The following is a 13,496-nucleotide window of genomic DNA, read 5'->3' on the forward strand; positions in this document are numbered from 1 at the left end:
TTTTTAGATGGGTTAGAGTGCCTGAGGTTGGGGGTGGTGGAGAGGACAGGGTTGGAGGAGCCGATCAGGGTGGAGGAGGTGAAGGTGGCGATTGGGAGGATGCAGGCAGGGAAGATGGCGAGGCCAGATGGGTTCCCGGTTGAATTTTATAAAATATTTAAGGATATGCTGGCACCACCGATGGTAGGAATGTTTGAGGTTGTGATGGGCAGGGGTGTCTTGCTGCAAACGATGGGGCAAGCCTCCATCTTGTTATTGCTTAAAAAGGGTAAGGATCCGGTGGAGTGTGGGTTGTACAGGCCTATGTCTCTGCTGGATGTAGACACCAAGATATTGGCAAAGGTGATGGTGTTAAGGTTGGAAGGGTGCCTTCTGAAGGTGATTGGGGAGGACCAGACGGGGTTTGTAAAGGGCAGACAGCTGTCCTCGAATGTGAGGAGACTGTTGAATATGGTGCTTTTCCGGCAGAGGGAAGGGAGACAGAGGCGATGTGGAGAAGGCGTTTTATCGGGTAGAGTGAAGTTATTTAATGGCAGTATTAGAGAGATTTGAGATTGGGTCGAAGCTTGTAGCGTGCATGCAGCTGTTACAGAAGGAGCCGAAGGTGAGTGTGGGCACCAATAGTATGAATCAGGATATTTTGCACCGGGGCACGAGGCAGGGTTGCCCCTGTCCCCCATTCTGTTTGCACTGGCTATAGAGCCCTTGGCTATTGCACTGAGGAGTTTGGGGTTGTGGAAGGAGAGAGTGAGGGGGGTGTGGAGCACAGGGTGTCCTTATATGCAGATGACTTGCTGCTGTATATTTCAGAAGTGAGCTTTTCGGTGGTGAGTATAATCGGGTTGCTTCAGAGATTTGGGACGTTTCAGGGTACAAAATGATTTCAGAGAACAGAGAGTACTTTATGGTCACCCCTCCGGGAGTGGGATCCGGGGGGGGGGGGTTTGGCTGTCATTTCGCCTGGTGCATCTCATTTTAGGTATTTGGGGTGCAGGTGGCCCAGGATTGGGCAGGGCTTTGGAAGTTTAATTTCACTAGCTTGGTGGGGAGGATGAAGGTTGACGTATCGATGTGGGACAATCTCCCTCTGTCTTCAACAGTAAAGGTGACTGTTTTGCTGCTATTCCTGTTCTTGTTTCAATGCCTGTTGGTCTTTTTGCCCAAGGTGTTTCTTAGGGGGGTTAGCAGGCTGATCTTGTTTGTTTGGGCGGGGAAGGTGGTAGGATTAGGAAGGTAATAGTGAGGAGGGGACGGCAGGGAGGGGGGGGGGGGGGGGGAGGAGTGGGGTATGGCCTCCCAAATTTGACGTATTACACTTGGGCGGCAAATGCAGAGAAGAATCAGGGATGGAATAGGGAGGTGGGGCTTTTGTGTTGACGATCAGGAGGCAGTTTACGCACCATTTTAGGTTGGAAGCTGGGTTGGGGGGAATGCCGATTAGGGGGAATCACGGGTTCGAGCCGGGCAGGATGGATGCAAGATTTTGGGGATGGGAAGAGAGGGGGATTAAGGAAATGAAGGATCTGTTTCTGGGAGAGAGATTTGTGAGTCTGGAGGAGCTGGGCGAGAGGTTTGGGCTGGCGTGGGGCGGAAGTTTGAGGGATTGAATGTCCATAGAGGGAGTTAAAACAAGGTGAGAGGAAGAGTTGGGGATGGGGCTGGAGGAGGGTCAATGTGATGTTGCAGAGGGTAAATGCCTCCACCTTGTCACGAGGCTGCGGCTGATACAGCTGCAGGTAGTGTACAGGGGGCACCTTACAAAGTCTCAGATGAGCCGGCTGTTCGAGGGGGTGAAGGATGTCTGCGAGTGATGTGGGAGGGGCCCTGTGAACCATGTACATATGTTTTGACCCTGCCTGAAGCTGGCAAGATTTTGGAGGATGATATTCAGCACCATCTCGGGGGTTTTTCATATGGACGTGGAGTCCGATCCCCTAGAATCTATATTTGGGGTGTTAGATCGGCCGGAGCTAGAGGTGGGTGCGGGACAGGTGTTTTAGCCTTTGCCTCGCTGATCGGCCAGGGGCGGGTCTTGTTGGGGTGGGGGTCAGTTTCTCTACCCTGTGCCTGTGTGGCGGGGGGACCTGCTGGAGTTTCTGTCTCTGGATAAAGTTTGCTGGGAGCAGTTGGGGGGGGGGGGGGGGGGGGGGGGGGGTGGTAGTGTTGGGTTCTACAATTGTTCGGCTTTGTTTATCTTGCATTTTGAGGATTGGTTACTATTGATTGCTGGGGGGGGGGGGGGCTTGATGGGTTGGGAGGCGTGTGGAGTTGTTGCAAATTGTAACAATGTTGAAAATTTTGAATAAAAATGCTTTTTAAAAAAATGCTTGCTCACAACTCACTCCCAGTCAGCATGCAAGCATGGTACCATGCAGATCTGCTCCACGCTTTGGGGTTGCTGACTTGGCCAGGCTTCTGGATGCCATAGAGGCGAGACAGGACATTAGAGGATCCACAGCAGCAAGTCCCCCAATGTGGCCTGGGCGGCAATGGCAGCAGCCGTCAGTACAGGCAGTGTGACCAGGAGGACTATTGTACAGTGCAGGAAGAGGACCAAGACCCTCCACCAAGCCGTCACGATAAGTGGACATGGCTCACCTGGCATTAGTTCTGCCTGCCCCCCACCTGACCTCTGCCCCCCATCCTCCCTGATCTCCATTGCCCCCCCCCCCCATAGAAATCAGTGGTTGACACCTCACCCTCTCCCCATATGCGACCACTGCGCTTGTGCCCCAGCACACCCTGGCACCTTCCAGCACAACCCATCCATGTCTTAAACCCGCCCCCCCACCCCTTACTTGACTTGGGGGGGTTAGTTTCTAATGTTGTTGCTTGGAGGGAGGGAGGGCAGGGCAGCTACTTTGCTGACAGGGGAGGAACTGTTACTCGGGGACAAATGGGAGGTCGGGAATGGCGAATACCTGAGGGCGGGGGCTCGAGGAGGTGGAGGGCGCGAGCCAGAGGCTGGCCTAAAGTGGGTGGCGACCAGGCTGATTACATGGAACGTGAGAGAACTGAATGACTCCTACGTCCTCGGCCGTGCAAACCTCCATGGGTGTACTCCCCCCATCTGTTCTATAAACCCTTTCAATTCCTTTGCTGCAGCAGGTCTCCTCCCTGTCCTGGATTTTGACCAGTCTGATTCCGGATCAATGACTCTGTTAAAATCTCCTCCCATGATCAGGTTATGTGACTCTAAGTCTGGAATCTTACCTGACACCCGCTTCATAAATTCCACGTCGTCCCAATTCGGAGCATATATGTTCAGGAGTACCACTCGCACCCCCTCCAGCTTCCCACTCACCATTATGTACCTACTCCCCTTGTCTGACATGATTCTCCCTGCTTCGAATACCACTTGTTTGTTGATCAAGATCGCTACCCCCCTGGTCTTTGAGTCCAGTCCTGAGTGGAATACTTGGCTAACCAACCCCTTCCTCAATCTCGTCTGGTCTGTAACCTTTAGGTGTGTCTCTTGTAGCATTGCCACGTCCACCTTCAGCAATTACTACTGGGCGGCTAATATAGCCAGGATTATGAAGTGGGTAGTGGGGGAGGGATCAGTGTTGGAGTGGATGGAGGCGGCGTCATGCAAAGACACAAGTTTGGGAGCACTGATAACGGCACCTCTTCCATTCTCTCCACCCGATACTCCACAAGTCCGATGGTGGTGGCAGCTCTGAGAATCTGGGGGCAATGGAGGAGATATAAGAGAGTGGAGGGAGCATCAGTTTGGACCCCGATTCATAATAATCATCGGTTTGTACAGGGTAGACTGGATGGTGGGTTCCAGAGATGGCAAAGGGCAGGAATTAGAAGGACAGGGGATCTATTTATAGATGGGAGCTTTCCCAGTTGGAAAGCCTTGGAGGATAAATTTGAATTGCCAGCAGGGAATGGGTTTCGGTATTTGCAGGTGCGAGACTTCCTGAGAAAACAGGTGCCGGCTTTCCGCTGCTGCCGCCACGGGGGATACAGGATAGAGTAGTTTCCAGCACCTGGGTGGGAGAGGGGAAGGCTTCAGATATTTACCAAGAGCTTTCAGAGGCAGAGTAACTCCGGTGGAGGAGCTTAAGGTTAAGTGGGAAGACGAGTTGGGAGGAGAGATAGAGGCAGGTCTATGGGCGGATGCCCTAAGCAGGGTTAATACCGCGTTGTCATATGCCAGGCTTAGCCTGATACAATTTAAGGTAGTCCACCAGGCACACATGACAGTGGCTGGGATGAGCAAGTTTTTCGGGGTAGAGGATACGTATGCGAGGTGCGTGGGAAGCCCAGCAAATCATGTCCACATGTTCTGGGCATGCCTGAAGCTTGGAGGATTTTGGCAGGGTTTTGCTAAGGCAATGCCCATGGTACTAAAAACACGGGTGATGCCAAGTCCGGAGGTAGCGATCTTTGGAGTGTTGGAAGATCCGGGAGTTCAGGGGGCGAAAGAGGCTGACGTCTTGGCCTTTGCCTCCCTGGTAGCCCGGAGACGGATCTTGTTAATGTGGAGGGACTCGAAGCCCCCGAGTGTAGAGACCTGGGTTAGTGACATGGCTGGGTTTCTCAGTCTCGAGAAAATAAAGTTTGCCTTAAGAGGGTCAATGCTGGTGTTCACCCGGAGGTGGCAGCCGTTCATCGACTTTCTCGGGGAAAATTAAAATGTCAGCAGATGCAGTATTCCGGGGGGGGGGGAATTGCTGTTTTATGGTTGGGGTGTGTGAAGATTGGGATGGGAGTGGAAATGATTATTGTACCATGTTTATGTCATTGTTATTGTTATTATTAATAAAAATATTTTAAAAAAATAAACCCCCCTTTGTGTCCACATGTTCGGTGAAATTGTGGAGTTAGGGAGATTGTGCAGGGGATTGGGCCTAGGTAGGGTGCTCTTTCGGTGGGCCAGTGCAGACTCAATGGGTCAAATGCACTCCTCCGGCACTGTAGGGATTCTATGATTCAATGAGTAACAGGCCCTGGAGATCGCGGGGTGGTCAGAGGAGAGAGCAGTCACTGACAGCGAAGTTGGCCTGCGCCGCAGATCCAGTGCCCGTTCACCCAAGTGAACCTGCCTCAAGTGAATTTTTCATATCAGACAAAATGATCCTTCACTGACCACATCTCCATTCTGTCACAGGATCTCTGCCCAATGTGGCAGGCCATCCGGGGTAGCCCCTTTCCCTCGCCACCAAAGAGAACACCCAGGAGGAGAGCCCTGAGGAGACCAACATTGAGTGGTCACAGCCATCATCCTTACCTTCCACCAAAGCAGAGAGACATACCTCGGTGGGCGACACCAGTGGACAGGCTTCTGGGGCACAATCTGGTGAGCACCACACAAATGCTGATGCACATCATGTGGAGGGAGGAACATCCAAGTGAATTTGCAGTCGGAGATCCATTGGAACCCAGGACTCCGTTGAGGCCCAATCAGATTGGAAGCCTCTGGGCAAAGTTATCCCAGAGCTGATGCAGACGCTAGGGCATGGCTGGGACATTCAGGAGGGGATGTCAGTGACATTCTGCTGAGTGCGGGGGGAGGGGCGGGATAGTGTGGTGGGGACTGACGGGGGAGTGGGGGGGGGGAGGAGATCCAGCAGAAGGTAATAGAGCGGAGCTGCTGATTGGCTGTTGTGGGGAAAATTTGCATCAGTGCATTGCGGTCACTGCATCCAGAACGTGTACCTGAGCAAGACATCCTCCGTGTTCAAGTGACGGCAAGCATCCAGCAGAGGGCAGTAGAGCTGAGCTGCTGATTGGCTGTTGCGGGGAAAATTTGCATTAGTGCATTGCGGTCACTGTATCTTGAAGGTGGTTTGTGGAGGAGCTGATGTCAAGTGACAGTTATGCTGCAACTATACATGACCCTGGTGAGACCACATTTGGAGTATTGTGTGCAGTTCTGGTCACCTCATTATAGGAACGATGTGGAAGCATTGGAAAGGGTGCAAAGGAAATTTACAGGATGCTGCCTGGTTTGCAGGATAGGTCTTATGAGGAAAGGTTGAGGGAACGAGGGCTTTTCTCTTTGGAGTGGAGGAGGATGAGAGGCGACTTAATAGAGGTTTATAAGACGATGAGGGGGATAGATAGAGTGGATGTTCAGAGACTATTTCCTCGGGTGGATGTAGCTGTTACAAGAGGGCATAACTATAAGATTCAGGGTGGGAGATACAGGAGGGATGTCCGAGGTAGGTTCTTTACTCAGAGAGTGGTTAGGATGTGGAATGGGACTGCCTGCTGTGATAGTGGAGTCGGACACTTTAGGAACTTTCAAGTGGTTATTGGATAGGCACATGGAGCACACCAAAATGACAGGGAGTGAGATAGCTTGATCTTGGTTTCGGATAATGCTCGGCACAACATCAAGGGCCGAAGGGCCTGTTCTGTGCTGTACTGTTCTATGTTCTATGTTCTAAAGAGGTGAGCTGATGGACAAAGCCTCATCCTATGAGAAGCGGGCAAAGATGAGGACCTCCCTGCCCGAGGGATATGCTGAATCTCGCCACTGCCTATCCTTCATCTTCTGGGACCCTTAAATCCTTCAAGCCTCCCCCACCCTAGCATGTCCCGCCTTCTCTCAGAGTGCCAACCACCAAGCCTCTGCACACTCATCCCCAGCCACAGCAGGAGTCCCGAGACCCAGATCCCAGACCCCGACCAGGAACATTAGAGAGCATGTGCTCAGGTGCCCTGTCCTGACCCAAATACTCACTCTTTGGTTGCAAGGATATTTGCCAGTGCTGAAGCCCAGCTCCTGAATGTCTAACTGTTGGCCACTGCACCCATGTGTCAAAGAGGTCATGGGCTTTATTCCCCGCATTATAATGATCAATTTATTTGAAAAAAGAAATTGCAATGCTAAAATGTAGAAACATAGGGGTCAATACCTGACAAATATTTGGTTGTATTGGTTTTGATTTCTACGTAGTTCTGTGCAAACTGCGTCAACCTGTTGTACCACTCGCATCGGCTTAACCAGTCCATGCTGAAAAATCAAGTCAACCTGAGATCACAATCTTCATAAAGTGAGGGACCTTTTATCTCCGAAACTAACAAAGCAGCAGCTCCCCCAACCCACCTCAGCATCACCTCCAAACCCACCTCACTGTCATTCCCCCAAACCCACCTCACTGTCACCCCCCCAACCAACCTCATTGTCACCCCCCCAACTCACCTCACTGTCACCCCCCAAACCCACCTCATCATCACCCCCAACCAACCTCACTGTCACCCCCCAACCGACCTCACTGTCACCCCCCAACCCACCTCATCATCACCCCCAAACCCACCTCACTGTCATTCCCCCAAACCACCTCACCATCACCCCCAAACCCACCTCACCATCACCCCCAAACCCACCTCACCATCACCTCCCAAACCCACCTCACCATCACCCCCAAACCCACCTCACCATCACCCCCAAACCCACCTCACCATCACCCCCAAACCCACCTCACCGTCACCCCCAAACCCACCTCACCATCACCCCAAACCCACCTGTCACCCCCCCAACCCAGCTCACCATCATCCCCAAACTCACCTCACCGCCACCCCCCCAAACCCACCTCATCATCACCCCCAAACCCACCTCACCATCACCCCCAAGCCCACCTCACCATCACACCCAAGCCCGCATCACTGTCACCCCAACCCACCTCACTGTCACCTACCAACCCCCCACTGTCACCCCCCAAACCCACCTGTCACCCCCCCAAACCACCTCACTGTCACCCCCCAAACCCACTGTCACCCTCCCAAACCCACCTCACTGTCACCCCCCAAACCCACCTCACCGTCACCCACCAAACCCACCTCATCATCACCCCCCAAACCCACCTCACCATCATCCCCCAAACCCACCTCACCGTCACCCCCCAAACCCACCTGTCACCCCCCCAAACCCACCTCACTGTCACCCCCCCAAACCCACCAACCATCACCCCTCAAACCCACCTCATTGTCACCCCCCAAGCCCACCTCATCATCACCCCCAAGCCCACCTCATCATCACCCCCAAACCCACCTCACCATCACCCCCCCAAAACCCACCTCACCGCCACCCTCCCAACCCATCCTCGCTGTCACCCCCCAAACCCACCTCACCGTCACCCCCCAAACCCACCCCACCGTCACCCCCCCAACCCACCTCACTGTCACCCCCAAACCCACCTCACCGTCACCCCCAAACCCACCTCACCATCACCCCCCAACCCACCTCACTGTCACCCCCCCCAAGCCCACCTCACCATCACCCCCCCCAAACCCACCCCACCGTCACCCCCCAACCCACCTCACTGTCACCCCCAAACCCACCTCACCGTCACCCCCAAACCCACCTCACCATCACCCCCCAACCCACCTCACCGTCACCCCCCAAAGCCACCTGTCACCCCCCCAAACCCACCTCACTGTCACCCCCCCAAACCCACCAACCATCACCCCTCAAACCCACCTCATTGTCACCCCCCAAGCCCACCTCATCATCACCCCCAAGCCCACCTCATCATCACCCCCAAACCCACCTCACCATCACCCCCCCAAAACCCACCTCACCGCCACCCTTCCAACCCACCTCGCTGTCACCCCCCAAACCCACCTCACCGTCACCCCCCAAACCCACCCACCGTCACCCCCCCAACCCACCTCACTGTCACCCCCAAACCCACCTCACCGTCACCCCCAAACCCACCTCACCATCACCCCCCAACCCACCTCACTGTCACCCCCCCCCAAGCCCACCTCACCATCACCCCCCAAACCCACCCCACCGTCACCCCCCCAACCCACCTCACTGTCACCCCCAAACCCACCTCACCGTCACCCCCAAACCCACCTCACCATCACCCCACAACCCACCTCACTGTCATCCCGCCCAAGCCCACCTCACCATCACCCCCCCCAAGCCCACCTCACCATCACCCCTAACCCACCTCACCGTCACCGCCCCAAGCCCACCTCACCGTCAACCCCCAAACCCACCTCACCATCACCCCAAAACCCTCCTCACCATCACCCCCAACCCACTTCACTGTCACCCACAAACCCACCTCACCATCATCCCCCAAACCCACCTCACCATCATCCCCCAAACCCTCCTCACCATCACCCCCCAACCCACCTCACTGTCACCCCCCAAGCCCACCTCACTGTTACCCCCCCAAACCCACCTCACCATCACCCACCAACCCACCTCAAGTCATCTCCCAAACCCACCTCACCATCATGCTCCAAACCCTCCACACCATCACCCCCCAACCCACCTCACTGTCACCTCCCAAACCCACTTCACTGTCACCCCCCCAACCCACCTCACTGTCACCCCCCAAGCCCACCTCACTGTTACCCCCCCAAACCCACCTCACCATCACCCACCAACCCACCTCACTGTCACCCCCCCAAACCCATCTCACCGCCACCCCCCCCCAACCCACCTCACTGTCACCCCACAATCCCACCTCACCGTCACCCCCCCAAACCCACCTCACCATCACCCACCAACCCACCTCACTGTCACCCCCCAAACCCACCTCACCGTCACCCCCCAACCCACCTCACCATCATCCCGAAACTCACCTCACTGTCAACTCCCTGAACCTACCTCACTGTCACCCCCCCGAACCTACTTCCACCGCCACCCCCCCCAAACCCACCTCATCATCACCCCCAGACCCACCTCACCATCACCCCCAAGCCCACCTCACCATCACACCCAAGCCCGCATCACTGTCACCCCAACCCACCTCACTGTCACCCACCAACCCACCTCACTGTCACCCCCCAAACCCACCTGTCACCCCCCCAAACCCACCTCACTGTCACCCCCCAAACCCACCTGTCGCCCTCCCAAACCCACCTCATTGTCACCCCCCAAACCCACCTCACCGTCACCCCCCAAACCCACCTCATCATCACCCCCCAAACCCACCTCACTGTCACCCCCCAAACCCACCTCACCGTCACCCCCCAAACCCACCTCATCATCACCCCCCAAACCCACCAACCATCATCCCCCAAACCCACCTCACCGTCACCCCCCAAACCCACCTGTCACCCCCCCAAACCCACCTCACTGTCACCCCCCCAAACCCACCAACCATCACCCCTCAAACCCACCTCATTGTCACCCCCCAAGCCCACCTCATCATCACCCATAAGCCCACCTCATCATCACCCCCAAACCCACCACACCGTCACCCCCCCAAACCCACCTCACCGCCACCCCCCCAACCCACCTCGCTGTCACCCCCCAAACCCACCTCACCGTTACCCCCAAACCCACCCCACCGTCACCCCCCCCAACCCACCTCACTGTCACCCCCAAACCCACCTCACCGTCACCCCCAAACCCACCTCACCATCACCCCCCAACCCACCTCACTGTCACCCCCCCTAAGCCCACCTCACCATCACCCCCCCAAACCCACCCCACCGTCAACCCCCCAACCCACCTCACTGTCACCCCCAAACCCACCTCACCGTCACCCCCAAACCCACCTCACCATCACCCCCCAACCCACCTCACTGTCACCCCCCCAAGCCCACCTCACCATCACCCCCCCCAAGCCCACCTCACCATCACCCCCAACCCACCTCACCGTCACCCCCCCAAGCCCACCTCACCGTCACCCCCCCAAACCCACCTCATCATCACCCCAAAACCCTCCTCACCATCACCCCAACCCACCTCACTGTCACCCACAAACCCACCTCACCATCATCCCCCAAACCCACCTCACCATCATCCCCCAAACCCTCCTCACCATCACCCCCCAACCCACCTCACTGTCACCCCCCCAAGCCCACCTCACTGTTACCCCCCCAAACCCACCTCACCATCACCCACCAACCCACCTCAAGTCATCTCCCAAACCCACCTCACCATCATGCCCCAAACCCTCCTCACCATCACCCCCCACCCCACCTCACTGTCACCTCCCAAACCCACTTCACTGTCACCCCCTCAACCCACCTCACTGTCACTTCCCAAATCCACCTCACTGTTACCCCCCCAAACCCACCTCACCGTCATCCCCAAACCCACCCCACCGTCACCCCCCCCAACCCACCTCACTGTCACCCCCAAACCCACCTCACCGTCACCCCCAAACCCACCTCACCATCACCCCCCAACCCACCTCACTGTCACCCCACCAAGCCCACCTCACCATCACCCCCCCAAACCCACCCCACCGTCACCCCCCCAACCCACCTCACTGTCACCCCCAAACCCACCTCACCGTCACCCCCAAACCCACCTCACCATCACCCCCCAACCCACCTCACTGTCACCCCCCCCAAGCCCACCTCACCATCACCCCCCCCCAAGCCCACCTCACCATCACCCCCAACTCACCTCACCGTCACCCCCCAAGCCCACCTCACCGTCACCCCCCCAAACCCACCTCATCATCACCCCAAAACCCTCCTCACCATCACCCCCAACCCACCTCACTGTCACCCACAAACCCGCCTCACCATCATCCCCCAAATCCACCTCACCATCATCCCCCAAACCCTCCTCACCATCACCCCCCAACCCACCTCACTGTCACCACCCAAGCGCACCTCACTGTTACCCCCCCAAACCCACCTCACCATCACCCACCAACCCACCTCAAGTCATCTCCCAAACCCACCTCACCATCATGCCCCAAACCCTCCTCACCATCACCCCCCAACCCACCTCACTGTCACCTCCCAAACCCACTTCACTGTCACCCCCCTCAACCCACCTCACTGTCACTTCCCAAATCCACCTCACTGTTACCCCCCCAACCCACCTCACTGTCACCCCCAAACCCACCTCACCGTCACCCCCAAACCCACCTCACCATCACCCCCCAACCCACCTCACTGTCACCCCCCCAAGCCCACCTCACCATCACCCCCCCAAACCCACCCCACCGTCACCCCCCCAACCCACCTCACTGTCACCCCCAAACCCACCTCACCGTCACCTCCAAACCCACCTCACCATCACCCCCCAACCCACCTCACTGTCACCCCCCCCAAGCCCACCTCACCATCACCCCCCCCCAAGCCCACCTCACCATCACCCCCAACTCACCTCACCGTCACCCCCCCAAGCCCACCTCACCGTCACCCCCCCAAACCCACCTCATCATCACCCCAAAACCCTCCTCACCATCACCCCCAACCCACCTCACTGTCACCCACAAACCCGCCTCACCATCATCCCCCAAATCCACCTCACCATCATCCCCCAAACCCTCCTCACCATCACCCCCCAACCCACCTCACTGTCACCACCCAAGCGCACCTCACTGTTACCCCCCCAAACCCACCTCACCATCACCCACCAACCCACCTCAAGTCATCTCCCAAACCCACCTCACCATCATGCCCCAAACCCTCCTCACCATCACCCCCCCAACCCACCTCACTGTCACCTCCCAAACCCACTTCACTGTCACCCCCTCAACCCACCTCACTGTCACTTCCCAAATCCACCTCACTGTTACCCCCCCAAACCCACCTCACCGCCACGCCCCCAACCCACCTCACTGTCACCCCCCAATCCCACCTCACCGTCACCCCCAAACCCACCCCACCGTCACCCCCCAACCCACCTCACCGTCACCCACCAACCCACCTCACTCTCACCCCCCCAAACCCACCTCACCGCCACCCCCCCCAACCCACCTCACTGTCACCCCCCAATCCCACCTCACCGTCACCCTCAAACCCACCCCACCGTCACCCCCCCAACCCACCTCACCGTCACCCCCCAACCCACCTCACCGTCACCCCCAAACCCACCTCACTATCACCCCCCAACCCACCTCACTGTCACCCCCCCCAAGCCCACCTCCACCATCACCCCCCCAAACCCACCCCACCGTCACCCCCCCAACCCACCTCACTGTCACCCCCAAACCCACTCACCGTCACCCCCAAACCCACCTCACCATCACCCCCCAACCCACCTCACTGTCACCCCCCCCAAGCCCACCTCACCATCACCCCCCCCCAAGCCCACCTCACCATCACCCCCAACCCACCTCACCGTCACCCCCCCCAAGCCCACCTCACCGTCACCCCCCCCAAACCCACCTCATCATCACCCCAAAACCCTCCTCACCATCACCCCCAACCCACCTCACTGTCACCCACAAACCCACCTCACCATCATCCCCCAAACCCACCTCACCATCATCCCCCAAACCCTCCTCACCATCACCCCCCAACCCACCTCACTGTCACCCCCCAAGCCCACCCTCACTGTTACCCCCCCAAACCCACCTCACCATCACCACCAACCCACCTCAAGTCATCTCCAAACCCACCTCACCATCATGCCCCAAACCCTCCTCACCATCACCCCCCAACCCCCCTCACTGGTCACCTTCCAAACCCACTTCACTGTCACCCCCTCAACCCACCTCACTGTCACTTCCCAAATCACCTCACTGTTACCCCCCCAACCCACCTCACCATCACCCACCAACCCACCTCACTGTCACCCCCCCAAACCCACCTCACTGCCA

At 57.1% G+C, this 13,496-nt stretch overlaps 1 protein-coding gene across 1 annotated transcript in view; it reads right to left on the reverse strand.

Annotated features, from left to right (window-relative positions):
• baiap3 (BAI1 associated protein 3) overlaps positions 1-13,496 on the reverse strand; it is a 148,956-nt gene that overhangs the window by 50,882 nt on the left and 84,578 nt on the right. The window contains 1 exon segment of the mRNA XM_038819325.1: positions 6,876-6,973. Coding sequence (XP_038675253.1) covers positions 6,876-6,973 — 98 coding nt within the window.

This window comes from Scyliorhinus canicula, chromosome 15 (genome assembly GCF_902713615.1).
Source record: "Scyliorhinus canicula chromosome 15, sScyCan1.1, whole genome shotgun sequence".
In the NCBI taxonomy this organism is placed as follows: domain Eukaryota; kingdom Metazoa; phylum Chordata; class Chondrichthyes; order Carcharhiniformes; family Scyliorhinidae; genus Scyliorhinus; species Scyliorhinus canicula.